The 20854-nt window shown below is 41.7% G+C and overlaps 1 protein-coding gene across 2 annotated transcripts in view; it reads left to right on the top strand.

Moving 5' to 3' along the window:
- The window catches only part of btbd11b (BTB (POZ) domain containing 11b), a 100895-nt gene that overhangs the window by 46072 nt on the left and 33969 nt on the right, over nt 1-20854 (top strand). For both annotated transcript variants that reach the window (XM_050074139.1, XM_050074138.1), the window contains exon 2: nt 19030-19182. In XM_050074139.1, the coding sequence (XP_049930096.1) occupies nt 19030-19182 (153 nt within the window). The remainder of the gene's footprint in view (nt 1-19029; nt 19183-20854) is intronic.

Genomic DNA, 20854 nt, shown 5'->3' with positions numbered 1-20854 from the left:
ATTCCTGAGACTTAACACCTCGTCAGGCATTATCCCTTACACAAAGAACCTGTATCAATGAGATGCCTCCCTCACTTGTGTCTTCACAAAAAGTTTGCTGCAAGGACATGCAAACCAACATGGCTGCCAAACAGCAGCTCCAATAAAGCCCTCAAAGCAGGGACTCTAAACTTTGAGAAACTGAAGTGTGATATTTGATTGATAAGATGGCCGTGTGCATCACTCAATGTAATTTCGCTGTTTGTTTTCAAGGCAGCTCTATCACTGGACTTAGACATACTGCTGTTGAGGACACATTTTTCTCCCCGTCTTCTGTGTTTTGTTTCAACATCAATCACTTTGGGCCGGACAGGTCCCTGCTGAGGTTCAGGATGAGCCCCAAATAATGAAAAAAATAAAGAAAAAGCAACTGTTGAAGAAATGTGGCAGAGCAGCAGTATGTCGACAGACTTTTAGACCAACAGCACTGAAGCAAGTGACTTTGTGTGAGTGGGTTGAAGTCCCTAAATGGTCATGGTGGGTACAGTTACTAAAACAAAGATTGTTATCAGGCATATTTGACAGAATGAGAACTGATGTGTATTTTGTCTCAGGCAGGAATCCTACAGTATCTCAATTAGATGAAGATAAGGCCAGAACAAATGTAATTGTAACTCTACAGTTAGCCTAAATTTGTTACCCTGTTGGTTTAGTCTAGTTATTCACCTTGAAGCAATTGATTCGAACGCAACTGGACTTAGTTTTGTCTTAGAAGACGTTTCAACTCTTATCCAAGAGGCTTCATCAGTTCATACTTGTCTGACTAGCATGAACTGATGAAGCCTCTTGGATAAGAGGTGAAACGTCTTCTAAGACAAAACTAAGTCCAGTTGCGTTCAATTCAATTGCCTTGAGATAACTATGACCTGGATAAATGAGAATATCCACAGGCATATTCACCTTGAAGGCACGAATGCTAAGCAGAGACCTTTATAGCTCATTCCTTCCTTTTGTTTTGTTATAGAAGACTCTGGATACTTCAGCTTTGCCGTGGCCTTCTGATCACACTGTCAGGTTATTTTAAAGCTTTGGTTCCAGTTCACCACTGTTGCTTGCTTTGTGAAAGTTGCGGTGACTCACACTCAGAATGAAATACCTCTGCCGTTTTAACTGGCTGATATGATTTGTTGCCATCCATCTATACTGTATGGTGGAAACGTTGGGTTGATGGCCCCTGACATATTCAAAGGCTGTGTCACTGTCATTCATCCTCCACTGTGACATGGCTGGGGGAGTGGACAGGGCCACACAACCCTGCGCGGATAACATAAAGGTAGCTAATGTGACATGGCATGAAGTAATTCATATAGACTACTACCACACTTTCAAATCATCATACGTGAAAGGAGTCAAAGGACGATTAGCGACCTTGTGTGCAGACACGCAGGGTGATCCCTAGTAAGGCAGAAAGCACATCCGTGCTTATAGAGGCAGCTCGCATGCTGTAAGGCACTTCAGCTCCATGGCACGCTTTACTGTCAAACATGCACTAATACCAAACATGCACACAAGGGTCACTCATGGGCACGGTCCAAGAGGGGGCATTGTGGGAGAAAATGAAAAGAAAATAGTGAAGCCTAATGGCCGAGCAGAGGTTTAACTTTGATCTCCTCTCTGATTGGAACAGGCAGCTGAGTGTTTTAGAAAACTCTAGAAGGCAAATTTCAGTTTGAGGCGTGGGCCCTCTATTCAAACCCTCCATCAAAACCTTGGCTGTAATACCCCTGGCAGCCAAGTCAGCATTATATAATGCATATGAGAGTCTCCATTGTGAAAACAGAAGCGACCGCTCTTAATGGCTTAAGGGCACTAAGTGACGTAAACAGGGAAAATCAATTACGGTACTCATTACTTCCAAGCAGAGCAACAACAAGATGTAAATGAAGAATGGACAGCATTTCGAGCAAAAATCATAATCCTATTAATACCAGTGTGGAGACTTTTTTACCACAAGACTGTTGACAGCATGATATTAAACTATGACAGGCCTCTGGGTGTTACTGCTCTCATTTTGCTGAACAAGACACAGGACTCATAAGCCTGGCACAGGGCTTATAAGTCCATGAATTCTCATGTCATTTGCCTGCTCAGTGCAATTAAAAGCCTAAAAAGAGTTTTTATGCAATGGCAGTCAACCAGTCATGCACTCACTAATACCAGTCATTGGCACCTTTGTGCTAATCTTTACTGAAACTCTCTGTACTTGACTCATGTTAATGCCCCACCGACTTTGGGACCATAGAAGATGACCTCAAGTGGAAAATGAGGCAAGTTGAACATTTGGAAAACAAGTTAACACTACACCCACTTTGGGATTATGGATTGATGAGAAGCAGCAACCTCCGGGGCTGAAAAATGAAGCCACAGCGGAAGTGCTTAATGCTGCAATTCTTTGAACGGCCACTTGAAACTGGCTCCAAAAGTGAGTCAGTCCCCATAGACCCCCATGTTAAAGTGCCCAACTTTACAACAGAAATAAACCTGTTACAAAAAAACGGTTCTGGTCTCTGTGGCTAATTTCAACATCAATGACAACCATGGGAGGGTGAATTTTCATATAACTCACCTACTTAAATGTTATTAAGACTTAAAGTTACGCACAGTTAGGGGTGGGGCCACTTTAAGTGACAGGCTATCTGCAAGGCATTGCTACAGTTTATGAGTCAGATCCAAACCTTGCTACGCCACAGCTCCACCCACCTGCTGGTTCAAATTTGGTCACTTCTGGCTCAAAAAAACTTAGATGGTAATAGCCAAAATGCCAAACCCGAGGCTTCAAAATGTCAGTCAACAAACCAGTGGGTGATGTGACAGTAGCTATCTCCATTGTTTTGTACAGTCTATGGTTGATGTGCGTCACGCATGGCCTTCATTCAGAGTTTCCCCAAAGTACATGGTGAAGGATAAATGATTTTGTTTAATAAGAGGACTCTGTTAATACAGTTGAGGTGTTAATGCATGAGGACACGCTTCACACAATCTCACACCAACAGTCATGATTTTCAAAGCAAAACATCACATGTGCGGCCCTCTCAAAGGCCACTTCACTTCAAAGTCAGACTACCATTCTTCATGGAGAAAGACTCGTATATACATGTATTTGACTTCACTTTTTAAAAGGTCACTTAAAAAAACTCTAAGCTCTCTGGGGTTGGCTAATATCCAGCTCCGCTTATGCAGCCAAGTGCATTAAGCTGCGCAGATGAAGTGCCACAGCCGACCAAGCAGAAAAACAACTTGTGCCTGCCTGGACTGGACGGGGTGGGGCCTGCCCGGGTCAGCTTTGGACTCCATAGTGCCTGGGGCCGCCTGGGACTCAGCCACCATTAATTACCACTAATGAGTCGAGCATGAGTGACCTGATGTTGATGGACTGAACATCCACTTCATGGGATAGGGAGGGTTATGGGATATATAATGCTGGGATTAGACGTGGGGAATGTGGCTATGCTGGTTAGAGGGGTGTAGCAGCAAAGATGCATTTTGATGATGAAGATGAATAATCACTGAGGGAAGAGGAGTATAAACATGATGAAGAGAGAAGTGCTAGTTTCCTGATTTATCATGTGGGGGGATTAAGTTGCTAAGAGGCGTCTCTCAAGAGATTTTTTTTTCCAGTTTAGAACAAACCATGAGTGTGAGGTCTTAAATCTCTCGTGAGTAGTGCACTATTTGTGTCTTTGAAAGACTTCAATATCTGTGTTTTGCTGTTTTAAACCTTTAAGTGAGCCCCGTCTCAGGAACTGAGCAGAGTTGAACACTGAACTTGGCCACTTCAACAATGACTCCCTTTTTGCATTTATATTCCTGGCGTGCGGTGTGTATGAATCTCACAACTCTGCAGAGTGAAGCAGGAACAGAGGAAAAGAGGATGTGTGTGTGTGTGTGTGTGTGTATATGTGTGTGTTTTTGTATTTGCTACAAAGTGAGGACCAAAACATGTTTTTAACCAACAGAGTGAGGACATTTTTGAAAACGTAGACAATGTGGCTGGTCCTTGCTTCTACAAAGGCTTTTTTAGGGCTAAGACTTGGTTTGAAGGTTCAGGTTTTAATAAGGTCTAGTTTATGGTATAAAGGTTTGGGTTAGGCATTTAGTTGAGATGGTTAATGTTAAGGTAAGGGTCTAAAGAATGCATTATGTCAGTGAGGGTCCTCACAAAGGCAGAAGTACAGGGATGTGTGTGCATGTGTGTATGTGTTTGCACGTGCACACACCACAGATGTGTAAATTTGGGTGCGTGCATGAGTGTGCAGGGATGCGTGCGTGAGTGTGCATGCACATTCCAGCTCCATGCTATGTGTATTTGGATTTGGAGTGGCTGCTCCCTGCCAGCCAGCCTCCTCCACCCTCCGTGCTTCTCACAGCAGAGCCAGTGTGCCTGGGGGATAGGCTGGGAAAACATGTGGGGGAGAGCCTGCAGGAGCGGGGAGACCCAGCCTACCTGCTGCATGTAGCCGGCTGGAGTCAGTTGGTGTGGGGCAGGCACCCAAAATACGATACCTTCAATATTTGCTTTGGCTCAATTTGTGTGTTCCGTTAAAGGATGTACTGTTGGCATGGGCTGTGACATTTTTAACCTGCAATAACAATCCTGCTTTGGGAACACATCTTTGTTTAAAACTGTGTGAGATGCATGCGTTATGCATATTATTTTGTTTATCTCTGTTTGTGATGCATGAACGAGCAGCTCTGTCTCATGAGTTTTGTGGGTTAGAAGTGTAAGATGAGCTTGCATGACTGATTTAGTGAGTGATATTGCAAATTGCTCAATTACAGCTTGGCCGATGTTCAACCCTAAGTATGAGAGCAATCGTTCATTCTCAAGACTTAACAAAGGGGACATTGTTTTTGTCAGAGTTTCCACTTTTTCCATAATAAGCAATACAGACGAGGTGACCTGGGCTCCTCCCCTGAGATGTTAGGCATTGTTCAGAATTGAATGATCACATTTCCGATACGAGTGCTCTCACATTATTAAAGTGACAGGGATATTTGCTAACGGCGGCCCTGAACAGTGAGGGTCATCCCCCCGAGGAGGGGCTGGGGAGCAGGGAAGCAACAGGGAGCGGCACACAGCCCCAGGCCTCATCACTCTCTGCCAGGCATGGCCCACTTCCAGTCAGTGTCTGTGCTACAGGAAGCCACTTTGCAAAGTCAGAATGATAGATTACGCTAGGTGAGTTAAACAATTACGGAGCAATTTGGAGCTCTATGCCTCATAAATTGCCGGTCTACCATCCTGAAACATCTCAGGGAAGAGTAATGAATCAACATTCAGAAATGGAAGTCGGATAAACCGCTTAAGCTATTCTTTGATGTTAATAATAATAATATTAGGAGAAAGAGTGTTGTTTTTTGACTGTCAAAGATTCACTTCTGTGCTGCTTTTCTTTATCTACTGTTGTTTTTTGTTTTGTTTTTATCAAAAAGGCATACAAAACCTGCACGTTTACGCACATGCACCAATTAGATAAAGTAAAATATACAGATTTAAGAAAAACGCACACTGAATTCACAAACACGCACAACACTGGGACATTATGCTTTTATCCTCATATGAACAGCAGCACAGTAAGGAGAGCGTCATAGCTCCACACTGTGCAGGGTGTGTTATCATGCAGGTAACTGATAACTGACTCGTCTGCCCATTGTGAATACAACAAACCAGCATTTAGAAAGCAAATGAGGAACAAGAGAATAGGGCATACGCTTGACGTGACTCTGTAGTGACGCACAACACACCGGGGGTCTGGCCTGTTTGCTGGGATGGCAGCAGTTATCAGATTATTTCCGCCAGTTTGCAGACATGAGACTCCTGGGAGGAGCAGGCAGAAAATGGAGATAAATTTTGTGGCTGGCAGTCAGGTGTCCATACTGAATGGATTTTATGCATTCAGTGGCTTGTATGTGTGGATGTGTACCATTTGAGAAGCAATAGAAAGGATCATAGCAAGAAATAGAATTAAAGTTGAATGCAGATGAGAAGGTGGCCGGTTCAGGAAACAGAAAAATGCTATTTTTAATGTGTGTGAGTGGTTACTGTTCACCACAGAAGCCACTGGAATGAAACATAGACGGACTTTAACCGTGACCGCATTTTAAAGGATAAGGCTGATGTTATGCTATATTATTCTTACCATCAACAAAACCTCTGAAAAGACCAAAACCAACAACGTATTAGTCCCTCTCTCAATATTTTCCGATTTTCTTACCCTCTCTGTGGCTCTCAAGCCCATTTGATCCTATGAAGACATAAATCTCAAGAAAAACTGGTCTCATATTAATTGTTTAAGGTTTTAAAAGCCCAGTGTGTAGGATTTAGGGGGACATATCAGCAGAAATGGAATATAATATAATAAATATGTTTTCTTTAGTGTACAATCACCTAAAAATAAGGTTAGTTGTGTTTTTGTTACCTTAGAATAAGCTGTATATATTTACAAAGGAGGCCGGTCGTCATCCATGGAGTCCACCATGTTGCACTGCCATGTTTCTACAGTAGCCCAGAATGGACAAACCAAACACTGGCTTTATATAGGGCCATTTGTGTTTTTGTTTCGGCCACCATAGTTAGATTTTTAAATGTGAAATTGCTTTATTCAGTGTTTTTACCACTTTGAATCACCCAGTCCATTGTTTTGGAAAGGAGGAGACCTCCGCGAATAATTCGGCTCCAGGTAAAATCCACCAGAATGTCTGGATCTTAAGTTATCAGAGAGAAAAAAGGTGAGCACACATTAGCATGTGCTGGGCTAGCGGCCCATCTTCAACTACATCAGAGGAACACTGATTTGTAACATGAATTTGGCTCGAGTGGAAACCTCCTCAACAATGAAAACAGAAGGAATTCTAGCCAGCATAAGTTTCAGCTGCCACAATGCCACTAAATGCCACTAGATTCCACTAAATCACCCTAAATCTTACACACTGGACCTTTGAAAAGGCCCAATAATTCTCTGAAACAGCTAGGCACTGTAGTTTTTGGCAAAATTACTTTAACAGGAGTAAATACTGAGCATTAGGATTTAGGATCTTCAGGTACCTCATGATTCTTTTCGATTGTGTTTCAGAGGGCAACGATTCAGTGATAAAACAATTATCAATGCATCACGATGCATCAAATTTGATTTCTATACGTATTTTATTTTTCTCACTGTGTGACTACTTGATACTTTTAAAACAAAACTTACTGTATTTGTAATGATCCATGATTACAATAACAGATGAATTTACTTGCATACCATCTGGCTCTTGTCCACAACCCTTTTCCCTTTAACCTTAGAGCCAAAATGCCTCCATAACCGAATTTTTAAACCAGTCCGATTGTATCCATCTGAGTTGCTCATGTTAACCCATTATGAGATATTTTTGCCTGCGTAGTGCCCAATGATTGCATACTGTAATATTTCACCAGAAATAGTTCGCAATTCACACTGTTGAATAATAATATTTTAACGTCTCCAGGAGAGCAGCTCCTCTGCTGCATCTTCAGCCAAGATGCTAAGCATGTCCAGTGAAGGAGACTTTGAGGTGAAATGGACTAAGCAGAAAGGTATTTTCTTCACCACAGAGTTGGTTTAAGTTGTTAAATGCTGCAGCGTGTGTTGGTCAGCTGGTCTCATTTGTTTACGTTACTGCTGATAGCTTCTCCGGTAACGTTTGTCTCTGGGTGGTGGCATAAAACATTATTCACAACATATTTTCACATTCATCCTGCAAATATAATTATTTAGATATTAAATTGAAACAAGCTTACAACTGCTGCCTTTTGTGAAAATAAATTACATGTTAACTCTAGCGTGTCCGCACTGTAGACTGTCCGGGTGCTTCACTGCTCTCGGGGTTGAGTTCCGCCTCTCTCGTTGCATCAACATTATGCTATTAATAAACATTTAGATGATTGAAATTTGTAAATTGAAGCCGAATTGTCCACATCCGCTTTGTGATGCATCTATCTCGATTATTTTCCTCACCCCTAGTGTACATATTGGGGACTATTTTCAGATGCGGATTTATACACATTAGCATGCTAGTGATTGTTAAAAGCACCAGGACGGAGTATGTGGGACTGAGAGAAAATTAACAACAGTGCCCATGTTTACTGTAATGAAGAAAGATGTCGCCCTTTGCAATGATGTGGCTCACTGATGTGTTTTAATACAAAAATGGAGGTCTGTGTCGTGGACAATACGTCTTAGTAGTATTATTTCATAGTTTGTTCTTGTGGTATTTCTTAAAGATAAGAGAAAAAATACAACATAGCATTAAACTAGAGCTTATCCTTTAACTGTGTCATTATGAGAGCAAGACATTTCCACCCTAAACATCCTCAAATCCTGTTGTCATCATTCGTCATTTCTCCTGACATCCGGCACTTTGTGAGACGTTCTGCCCAGAATACTTTGAATCATCCCCTCTTCCCCGTATTGCAAATGTCTTTCTCACTGCATGTTTCCTCTTTTTTTATGAATCTTTTGCTTTTAAAATTGACATTTTCATCAAATGACACTTGGCCATTCAATCAGGTATCAATGAGAAGAGGAAGAGCAGGAAATGTATTTGGTTTTTTCACAAGAAAAGTCAATGCAGAGTGTAAACAGTTACAGAACTGTGCAGTGCCGAAATGTTCATTAAAAGAAGCTACTGTAAAAAAGTTGGTAAACACCATTAATAGTGCATGAGAGTTGTGGTTTGTTGCAGTTTTAATACACGCCACACTCTTCCTGGGAATACCTTCATCTCACACACACACAACATTCAAACATACACACATTGCACACAGGCAGTGACTGTATCTCTCCTGCCTGAAGGATTTACCGTCTTATCTACTTTGCACTTTGCATCATATTTACTGTGCTGAGTTTTCATGTCCAAGAGCATCTTCAGTTAAAAGCTCCCAGTGTGTTTACAAGTCGCTCTATGTGATGTCACCCCTTTAAAACGACCCAGAGGAAAATATCCCCTTGCAGCAAATCTCATTTTATGACATTAGTCATATCCTTTAATTACTCCTGTGCCCTCAGTGCTAAATGAGCAGTTACTTCAGAATATTGTTGCATTTAGCAGGATTGCTGCGTCTGCTGCGTCAAAAAAGTTCTTTTCATATTTTTTTAATCATAATTCGCAGCGACTCCATCCTTGATTTTACTGTAATGCGACAAACCACACAAACCCACTTTTTTTCTCTTCTCCTCCCCATATCAGATTATATGAGATAATTGTAAGGGAGAAAATACCATAGCGCTGTTTTTTAAGACTCTCCCAAAAGCTCAGAGAGAGGTAGTGCAGGGTGAGCAGAGAGATTACGGCTCAGTGACTTCAGATTTTTCCCTGCTGCTGCTGATTGCCAGTATTGTCTGGAAAGCATCCTGCGGGAGGCGTTCGACTCATGGATATTACACACAGACTTATTACCCTTGACAGAAGAAATGAGATGAAAAGAGAGAAATAATAGCGAAAGAGCTGCTACCTCGGGGTGGAATAACACACAGCCTGTAGGAAGGCTGGTTTCCCTCTGATTGGAGAAGATTGTGTAATTCTAGTCGTGCTCTTGTTGTGCGTCAGTCACCCGTCACAAGTCCTCTGCCTGTGTGTGTGTTTAAGTGTAGGGTCTATTGTGTGTTGATGACTTGTATAGTATGTACTCACACGTGTGTTATTCACATCTGTCTCCTTTTTTTAGCTCGTAGTTCCTCTGTGTTGCTATTTCCAAGCTGCCTGCAATGATTCAGTAGCCACAGTCTACGCTGACCTTTAATCTTTTTATTATCCGTCTCACTATTGTCTTTACTTTCGTCATTAGCTAATTAATGCATTCTAATAAGTTCTGCTTTCGATTTTATTACTTATGAGGCAGAACGATCGTGATAATGAAGGGACCCATCTGTGAATAAACTGTAAACAAAAGCACCTCCAATAATCAAACACAAGAACTGGAACCTGCCATGACTCCCAGATTGGTTAAATGTGAGGCATTAGGGCTCCCATAAGCTGCTTAAAGTAGGTTTGTAACATTCAACCGAGGAATTTTAAGAATATAGATTATCCATCCATAAGTGCATTTCCATCCACCAATTTTTTATTTTAAGTTAAAAAAATGGAAAAAAAAGTTGAAATATTGCAAAAACAATGTGCTCTGCTAAGCTGCAAAAGTCTATGCATCAATAAAAGCAACATACATGAAGCATCAGGCTTGGGTGTCTTTTTTCATACTTTAATACCTTCCTGACATTTCACGGGGGTATTTTTAATTTGTGTAAAAAAAAAACATAAAAGCTGAGCTGCTGGTGATAAACGTAATTGTAGCTTGAATGTCATTGTCTAACCTACAATGCTGTGTTTATAATATGTAATTAGCCTACTAAGAAAAGTCTTGCTGGGCTTAAATACTTAATGGCCCATAGAATATAAGCACCCTTCTTCCATGGATTCTTGCTGCAGGACCCGATGACACTTGTTGGCGCGGTGGATACAGACACATCAGTGGGCTGAACGGAGTCTATGTGTGGGTGGTGGTGACAGACTGGCAGTTGAATAAAATCATAAATCTCCTTTTGTAGTTGGAAGAAGTGGGTGGCACAGTGGTGCAGTCATAGCTAGAGGGTTCCTGGTTTGAACCCCCACCTCGGGGTAGGGGAGTTTTTCTGTGAGGAGTTTGCATGTTCTCCCTGTGTCAGCGTGGGTTTTCTCCAGGTATTCCGGCTTCCTCCCACAGACCAAAGACATGCAGGTTAATTGGTGACTCTAAATTGGCAGTATGTGTGAATGTGAGCATGAATGGTTGTCTGTCTCCATGTGTCAGCCCTGTGATAGTCTGGCGACCTCTCCAGAGTGTACCCACCTCTTGCCCAAGCTTGGATAGGCTCCAGCCCCCCACCCCACCCCCCAACAGGATAAGCGGTTACAGAAATTGAAAGAATGAACTAGTTGGAAGAAGTCATCTCAAGAAGATAAAGTTATATATGGCAATATTTTTATGATTCCGTATTGTCATATTTGATTAATCAGCTAGGAGACCAATAAGACTTTTCTTTTTATTTGTTATTATGAGTTCTGTAACATTATTCCACACCACTCATTCACCATCTTTCTCAGCTCCGCTTGATGTTCCAAAGGCAGAGACTGACCTCTAGTGGCATGTGCTGTGCATTACAATATGTCACATCAATACAGCATCTCTGTATCAGTTTAATAGAAAGAGGAGCATCTGTATTTTTAATGTTATTGAAAATCATAACTTCAGTGTTTCTAAATATTTGGGTATACTGTTACACCTTGATACCGCCCATACAGTAAAACTGAGCCAAAGTTTGTAACATTAACTTTGTTAAATGTTGCTGTTGTCCCCGGCTTCATATGAGTAGAGGAAAAGTCTGCTAGTAGCTAGGCTAATCTATACAATGTAAAATGCCATAGGCCTGTGCTAAATACATTAGCATGTTGTATTTGTGGGGAAAATGTGTCCAGATAAAGACAAGTGCTTTGTCTGTGAATGCTGTGAGTTATAGTGAAGCCGATTTGTGTACTTGTGTTTGAAATTGTCTCTATTAAGCCATGTTTAATTTGTGTTTTGAATCAACTACACTTTACAGCACTTCACAGAAACCCTGCCGCTGACCAGTGTTTTGGAGGTGTAACTGCAGAGTGACACAGACACACCACCGCACAAGTATAAATGCTCACAATGGCGTAGGTCATGTCTGAAGGCTACAGCTTAGGCATTGCCTAAGTTCCTCAAATGAATACATGAAACAAACATTTATGCCATATTTCTGTGGTTTTCCACCGTTTGAGGTTTGACCAGCGCTCTGTTAATTATGTCATCTCGTTGCACTCTAATTTTGCTATTGTTTAATGACACCAATCTGCAGAAGGAGAGCCACCCTACTACTAATATTCACAGAACAGTAATGGATGGAAATACATATTTATCCGCATTTTCTTTTGCCAGTTATGTGGGGAAAAATAGGCCCAAATTTGGATGAACACTTGACTTCTACCTTAGACTCAAATAAATTACAAATTAGGCCTCTAATGTTAGATTAATTGATTTTGGGGGGCAGCAAAACCAGCTGTAAACACAGGACATCCAGTACCTTTTTTTTTTTTACCTGGAAATTTGTGATGGTGAAATTGTTAGAAAAGGGTTTATAAATACAGCAAATACAGAGCAACATTAGCATTCCTATGGAGTCACGTCTATGGCCACCTGGCGAATGTAAGCCCAATATTTACCCACAATTGCAGTCTGTTTTTTATCTCCGTCAACTCCTGAGGGAAATATCTTGTTCTTTAGCAGCTAAATGCTCCACTGTGTTCACCAGCTAGTCATTAACTGCGTCTGTTTGGTGATTGGCAGGTAACATCCAGTTAATATAGTAATATTGATTAGTTAAGCTTGAAGAATCAATTTCACAAATTAAATAGGTACTGCTTTACAAAGTTGTACTTAAGCGGAAGAGATTGCTCTCTGATCAGCTGCCAATGGAGGCTATAGGCACCATATAAAACACAGGATGGTCTAAATCAAACTGTGAGCACGTTTGTCTGTTTGCTTCTGGATCTCTTGGTGCCTAATGGACACCTGCATCAAGGAGTGTCAACGATAAGTCGTGACTTCAATCAAGAAACTCTAATCTAATTCAAGATAGTATGCACCATTACACATAACAAGTGAAACAGCAACACAGCGGAGGTCAGCGGGGTGACAAAATGATTAACTGGATTGCTTAAGCATCCTGTGTCAGCAAGCAGAAGCCTTATTGAAGTATTCTTGAACACAGATAAGAGACAATGACTCCCTATCGGCTCTAAGACGCACTGTTGTGTGTCTAAACCTGACCTCTGACCTCTCCTTGGAGGAGGGGTGTCAATAAAAAATGACCACAGTGACCATTTCAATTTTGCATTATTGAAAAAAACAAGAGCAGAGGAGCTTTGATACGCTCAAGCTGGGCTCTTCTTTATGTTGATGTGAGCACAAAAATAAACCCAAACCTACCGTCTGAATGTATTTCCTTTGGCGCATTACTCATACTTGTGTAAGAACACATCAGGAGGCTTGTGTGTTTCTTTCAGAGCGACACATGATGCAAGCTCGGGAGCTTTTTCAGTCCTCTGTATTAGGGACAGCAAGAGGATCTTCAACAGACTGTACCCTGAATGTGGTTGCCCAGCGAGAGGAAGTATTCAGTTTGGATGTAGCTGAACACATTGTTCTCTCTGCACAACACTTCAACTAGACATGAAGTGCATGGGATTAAGACTTTTTAATTACTAATAATTATCTGTATGCGTCTGCTTTTGTGTGCGTGCACTCCGGTGTTGAATGCAACATTGCTGTCTATTAACTTGTGTGTGTGTGTGTGTGTGTGTGTGTGTGTGTGTGTGTGCAGCACTCACATGCCTTCTCCCTCTTCCAGTTTCCTAATTTAAACAGACGTTTGCATGTGTACATGTATTTTCTCACAGGACTCGTAGCTGTGCAGTCCTCCTTTATATGACTGGCGCAGCGCTAACCCATTAAAGACTTGCGGCTACCTCAGACCATACTGTGGTCACCTGAGAGCCCAAACCGAGACCGTACCTCTGGAGATTTACAGTCAATCCGGGCATAACGACACCCCCTCAAAAAAAAACACAGTTTCATATTCACACCTCTACAACTGCACACACGGTGAAGATTATTCCAAATGAATAAAAGCGGCAATTTAAAGAAGGAGAGGCGTTCTAACACATTTTAACACACGTCACGAGTCTGTTTCCCGCTTTCCATCTCACCACGATCACTCGCTCGGTATACATATGGTAGCCATCTGGCCTGGCAGAACAGAGCCGGAGCCTAGAGTGGGGCAGCACTACTGTGATCCATGTACAGTAACAACATGATTAACCCTTTAGAGCCACAATGGTGCACTAAAAACAGTCTTTATTTTCCGTTTTTTGGCACGTGTGTTTGCATCCTGCTGTCTGTATTTGTCTTCACTTTTCAAATGTTCAATCAGCAGTTACACCTCATCCATCCAAGTACTGCTTTACCTGTTTGAAGCAGTGCATTTATGATTTGCCATATCAAAGCTCAGCTCTGCTGCCTCTGTATCTTATCTCTCTGCGAGACTCCAAGCCAGCGTTCCTGCAGAGCCGCAGTGTGTATAGGGAAGTGCACTTCTCCGTGTGTCCCTCCAAAATAGATTTAAGTGCAGGGTAGGAGCCACATCGAGGTCAGCGTTCCTGTCCCACTGCTCTAGTCAACCCTGAGACAAGTCAGAGTGGATCTTAGCTACAGTAGTCTACCCTCTGACTGACAGACTCAGAGAAAAAAAGGAGTTAAAATGAAAATAAAAAATGTTATCTTGTGTTATATAATGTTTGTTGCCTGGGGGCCACATTTACAAAATGACAGGAGGCCTGAAAACATAAATAATATTCATCAAATAAAATGAATAAACAAGCCATATCCAGTCACACCTGCTCTGCACAGGCCAGGTGTACGCAGGAGCATTTTGAGGACACGTGGGGCTTAGCCTGGACCTCTTTTGGAGTCCTGGGGATTCTCCCTTGGCACCTTTTTTGATAATCAAGCTCTATTTCGATGCTTTTTAAGCACACTGGCACCTTCTTTACATTTCAAGTACAAAAAAAATCCCACTGTGGATCAGTTTGTCTTCATTGTGAATTAGAAAATAGTCGACAGGCCAACTGGCATCCTACTGCGAGCCAGATCTGGCATGTGTGTAAGTTGAGCATTACTGACATACAGCACAAGTTTCGCTGTAGAATGTAAGCCTTTAAAAAAAGAATTTTTGCACAACTCATAACATGATCTCACTGATAAAAAGATATGCAAGGAACAATCTAAAAATAAAGCAAAAAGGACAGACAAAAACATGCTCCACTCACTGCCAGAATTAGATTAAAGCAGTAATTTGACATTTTAGGAAATGGAATACTATTCTTTTAAATATTTATCCAAACTACTTGGTAGTGGTAACCCAAATGCATTGTGACAGATTTGAAAGATTGAATGCATCAACAAAAACAAAGATGGAACCCTCTCAGGAGAAAACATGTCTTTTTTATTTATTTTTTGCACTTGTGGTATCATTTTGGTGAGTTTTTCTAAGGGGCTTTTTTTTTCTGGCAGTGACTTTGGAATAAAGGTTTCAATGTTAAATATGCACTGGATCTCCTCTGTGCGGCTGCCTATCTCAGATTATGACTAAGGTGCATTTAGTGACATCTTAATGGGAGCTCTCGCACTCATTACTTCTTCTCCAGTGACAGTGTCGTGCCTGAAGCATCATTCAGCCTCCTCTCCTCTCCTTAGCGACACAGAATAGCTGCCATATGGCAAACAAGACCAGTCCACTTAAAGAGTGGCAGGTGGCTTATATAATCCCTCGTTACTACACATCCTAAAACTCTAACTGACTGTCATATTATTGTGATGATGGAAAGTAAACAAATTGAAGCATCTTGTGCAGTTACACTGTAGTTTGAAACTCGAGAACATTACATTCCCAGGGAGATTTCTGCTGCAGTGACAATCCCGAGGAAGATAGTGACAATCATCACGTGAGCACACAGTGGGAGAGAGCGCGGCTACAGTCGGCAGCATGTAAGAGCTCCATCAGTTCCTCCCTGAGGGTAGACAGTGCCTTGCATTAGGACGCAGAGAGCCAGTGAGTCACCTTGCCTCAGTCCATCCTGAGAGCATTCAGCACTTCACTGTCAGCTGGTCCTGTAATTCCCTGGACCAAGGTTAAGGAGCTGGACAGTTAAAGTTCAAGTGTAACAGCAAGGTGTTTTTATCCATGTTTTTCAGAGTAAGAATAAGGTCCTTGGTCGATTCATGCAGCCCTGCAACACATGCTGGCAGCACTGTATAATTGCCACCCCGGCCGGAGCAACTTTCAACGGAAAATCAAATCAAAAAAAATAAGTGAATAGAATGACTTTGATGACAGGGTCAGTGTTAAAGTGAAAGAGGCTGTTTCCGCCCTCCTGAAAATGATGGCGTCTGCAGTGCAATGTTCAGCTGAGTCACACCTGGGGGCCTTTAGTTGCACATCAAAAGAGGTGGGTCATGAATCCTGTGGCCACGCTCTGAGTGGGCTATTTACTTTGGTATATAATTGTCTGAGAAGAAAGTGGGAGTGAGGAAGGTGCCAGGGTAGCCCTCCCGCTGCTTTAAATGGTTTAAGATGGATTTCCTGGAGTTTGCACAACTGCTCGCTAAAGAGGGCACATTCTGAGCAATAAAAGCAATAAAGGAGGTGTTTCAGAGTAATCCCCGCAGACACGTCTCTGCAGAAACACGGAGAAAGTTCCCTTTTCTTTATAATTGATCTTGTTGGCTTGTCTAGAACTTTGGCTAAAAACTGTAGCAGTTGAGGACACCTGACACTGGTGCAGCAGATGGTGATGTCTCCTGCTCTTTATTTCAGAGTCGTGCAGGTTGTCAGTGGCTCTCTGACCTGAACAGAGATGTAAATGAGATGGTGCCATGGCTGCTGCTGCTCTGTAAGCAGCTGCTCTGTAGGTTTATAAGCGAAATAACTGTGACTTATTACCAAGAAAGCTGTTTCCAGATGGTTTTCCCACACAGTTTTTATTACTTGTATAGTGCATAGTGAATAGCAAACACAAGACTGGTATAATCAGAGGCATGCCTTTTAAAATCAGCACATTTGAAGAACTGTGGATTTAGTTACTAACTAACCACATTAATTCTATCGTAAGGGACTGTATGAAAATTATTGGAGTGGGGAGGGGGGTTAAAAATGCCCAGCATTATCATTATTTTCTTTGAACCTGTTTCTTGACTAAGAGAAAAGGGAGTACTTCTGCATATGTAACAAAAACTGCATCTACTAGCATAACACACTTGAATCTCCCACAGAACTGTTGACAGTCTTTGTTTCTATTGTTGGTAATGTAGTCGGCAGGTTTTGACAAGAAGAATGTGTGGGATGAAAAGATAATATCGCTGGTTCTGCTGCATTGGTTTTGATCATTGTGTTTTACTCTATTGTGAGTCTAACAACATCGTAGAAGTGCAGTGCTAAATTGGTGGAGTTCTTGTTGAATACGTTAATGGAGTTATCGTTTTCACTAAGCATCCAAAACAGAATTTAAATTAGTTTTTGTCAAAACCAAAATAATAAAGTGATGCAAGATGTTTACTGACAATTTTTATTCTTGAACCAAGAGCTATTACTGTCACTCTACATGGCACATTTGTGGCGGCTCTATCAAAATCAGTTGGAAGCCGCACAGCTCATTTTTAAATAAACATGGATTTATGTCAACATCTCAATTTTTGGGGTCATTTTGGGGCTTTGTTTGATTTTAAATAAAGTCTTGGCTTTCATTCTTATCACCAAACCCACTGGTCCTACTCAGTACTGCTCTCCCTCTGTGTCTCCCCAAAATTATGAATCACAGCCTTAATATAATAGTAACAAAACAGCACCTGAGACAGTGGGGTTTTGTCTGATTCCAAATCAAAAAAGTATTGGCCTTTAGAATATTAAAACCTTCTTAAAACCCACCAGGTCGCCAGGGACGACCTGCTTGAGCTGGTTCTTAGCGGCTTAGCATCGCGCATCACAATATAAGATTTAATGTTTAAACTTGTCAATATGGACATACTACACATCGTCACTGCCCCAGCACTGGATTTCAATGACTTCAGAGTGAGACTGGTTTGAAATATGTGTCTGTTCTTTGATATTTCTCCTTTAGTCCCTAAGGATCCACCGATCAAAAGGATCAAAAGGGTTTTTTTTATATATATAAAAAAAATGTATCTAAGTTGTGAATATTGTCATGTGAAGTTCATTGCTAACTGTATGCTAACTTTGTTCATCAAACGGACCAAAGTTCTTCTGACATAAAAACGTTTTCTGTCCCCCTGCATCGTGTTGTTGGGTGTGCTTATTTTTGTAACCTTACAGGCTTTCTGTGTATTTTTCACCCTGGGACACCCCCTGATACAGCATGTGCTTCCAGTTTGGAAGGTCAGTGGGCTCTCCCTGTATCTTTGTGGCCACCATAATGCAAACTTTTTCTTAAAATCATGGCTTGATGAAAGTTTCTAAGTAATGTGACATATTTGCTTAATATTTGAAGTACAAAAACAGGGGTCATTGTGACTTAAAATGATAGAACAAGTCACATTTAGTCTACCTCTCCCAAACATGTTTCCAACTAGAAGGACAGAAAACATAACCCCCTCCCTTTTCTGAATCCACCACCACCACTGATTTCCATACAGTCCCTTACATGTTTAAACACCTGTCTCAGTGTGGAAAAGTGAAATGAATCGCCCTAAAAGCAACTGTCTGCTCCCACAAGATGAATGAAGAATGTCACCTTCGCCGCAGGCAGCATGTGCATTAAATTAGCAGCATATTATGAGAAAGGAGCCATTAAAGCCAAAGCTACTTTTTTCACAGTGATTAAAGGGCTAAGTAGGGAGTCGCTGCTTTCAGCCATTTCATAAGTTGACACCCTGCAAGCGATAAGAAGGGTGCAGCACGACGCTGCAGAGGAATAAGAGACTGTCAGCAAAGCAGAATGGAGAGTAGTCTGCTTCGTCACCCTCAGAGCGAGGAAGGCTAACTAACACACAGTGGTGTGACTAATGAAAACGCATTTGGAATATTACACATTATTACCTTTGGGAGAAGGCTCTGACAGGTGCAACTAGCAGGCATAATTACTGCGATGTATGGCCTCCATTGTTTTCTCACTAATGTGACAAACCTATAAAGGGACATAATGAGATATTAACATTTAAAAGGGGAAACTGACTGCTTTTATTCCCTTTTTTCCTGCAAAGAAAAATCACAAGTGAGTTAGCCTAACCTCATACATAAGGATCTGTCAGTCAAATTGTCACTTTTCAGGCTGTGGTCTTGTGCTTTGCCATGACATCAGTGTAATTCCCCCCTCTCTCTATCTCTGTCCTTTTTTTTCTTTCAGGTGTGCTCAGCCTACCTGAGGGTCTGACTCTTCACAGGGACCAGCAGCAGCGAGCGGGGAAAAGCGGAGAGGGAAACGCCTACAGTCAGTCTGAGCTGCGATCCATCGAGCAGTGTTTACTGGCTACAAGAGTAGGCAGCATCTCTGAACTCAGTGAGTCGTGTGTGTGTGTGTGTCTGTGTGTGTGTGAGACAGGAAAAGTTTGAGTGGAGAAGTGAAGGACAGTCATAGACCCCTCCCCCAATGTGCCCTGTAGTCACTGTGGCCTTGAGCAATGCTATTAACTGCCCAGCTGCTGTAGTGAGCTGCTTACTGGTCACCTGCTCAGTGTCAGGTGATAATTTAGACAATGTTGCGCTTCTGACTTTGTGGCAAAGGGTTTTTAGAAAGACCCATTTAAACATGACAATGTTCCTGTGCTCAAGGAGAGGACCATTTCCCAAATTTAGTGTGGAGAAAATCATAGACTTTAAAAGACGACAGACTGGGGAGCTGCTGCCTGGTAACTTTTGGATACTGATGTAATATTTTTATAAATAAAAGCATGAACGTATCTGTGTTTTTTTCTCAAAACTTGTTTCTAAAACGAGCCAAACAATATTGGTCGCTGTCACTAACTCCCACTGACTGCTGCGATGCAGTTTACCTATCATGTGTATTATTTAATAACGATGTCACGATGTGTGTGTCCCAAACTAATAAATGGTGTCAAACTAAGACTAAAGCAAACATGCTTTTAATTTCACCGCACTTCAGCCGGCAGTTGACCATCAGTCACTATTGAGCCGTCGGTGAGTGTGTGCTGCCCTAGTCTTTGTGGTATGTCCCGAACCGTTGGCCCCTGACGGCCCTTGACAGCCCTTGATGACTTTTTTCCCGCCAATTCAACATGCTGAATCGATGGCAGAGCCCACCGGGGAATGAAATCACTCTGATTGGCAGTTCAGGTCAGTGCACAAGAAGAGAAACTGAAGTGAGGAAAGTAAACAAACAGCTAAAGTCAAAGAAGTGAGTAAGATAAAAACAAACTTGTTACAGAAGGTAAGATCATTTTTCTTAAGCTATTGAGCTCCTTATCAGAAACCTTTCGTGATGATTTGTGTTATTGTTCACTGGCGCACAGTAAATATATACATATATATATACACACACACACACACATATATATATATATATATATATATATATACATATATGATAAATGTACATGCTGGTTGGCAGTTGGCTGCAGTCTTTCTGTTCGTGTTTAACTTTTAGTCTGAGATACAGGTGACATGAACAGTTGGCTTTTGTCACCACTAGTTCTCTGATGTTGTTTTGGCGTGTCTGGGCTTTAAGGTGTTTGCCTTCTCAGTGCTGATGTGTGATAAAGATGAATATGATATTGATTTAGACTTGCGGCAGGATGTGTTTTCGTTGTGGATTGGATGCTTGGTGTTCATTGTTGTTTCATCTCTATGTTTACGTGTGAATGTGCTTGTCCTGTTGTGTGTCAACTTTAGTGTCAGATCAGAGGGGTTCATCTGAGCATGTGTATTTCAACATGTTTGTGTTCATCACACTTGAGTGTTGTGTCTGACTAATAAAGTGTTCTGTAATGCATACTCACACATTGATAATATATGCCTATGTCAGTTGCAATGCATATGCCCCCCACTCCCTCCATATGTCTTGAAATTATGGCCCCCTCTTGGGTCAGATGCCTTCTGTGGTCGATGGAGGGACTTGACTCGCCTGTACAGAGCTCCAACCTCAAACACATCCAGAACCTTTGGGATGAATTGGTGCACCAACCATTCACCAGGCCTTATCGCTCAACACCAGT

The sequence above is a fragment of the Epinephelus moara genome, chromosome 20 (assembly GCF_006386435.1).
Source record: "Epinephelus moara isolate mb chromosome 20, YSFRI_EMoa_1.0, whole genome shotgun sequence".
Taxonomy (NCBI): domain Eukaryota; kingdom Metazoa; phylum Chordata; class Actinopteri; order Perciformes; family Serranidae; genus Epinephelus; species Epinephelus moara.
Note: the sequence above shows the minus strand (reverse complement) of the source record. Positions and strands in the feature narration are given on the sequence as shown.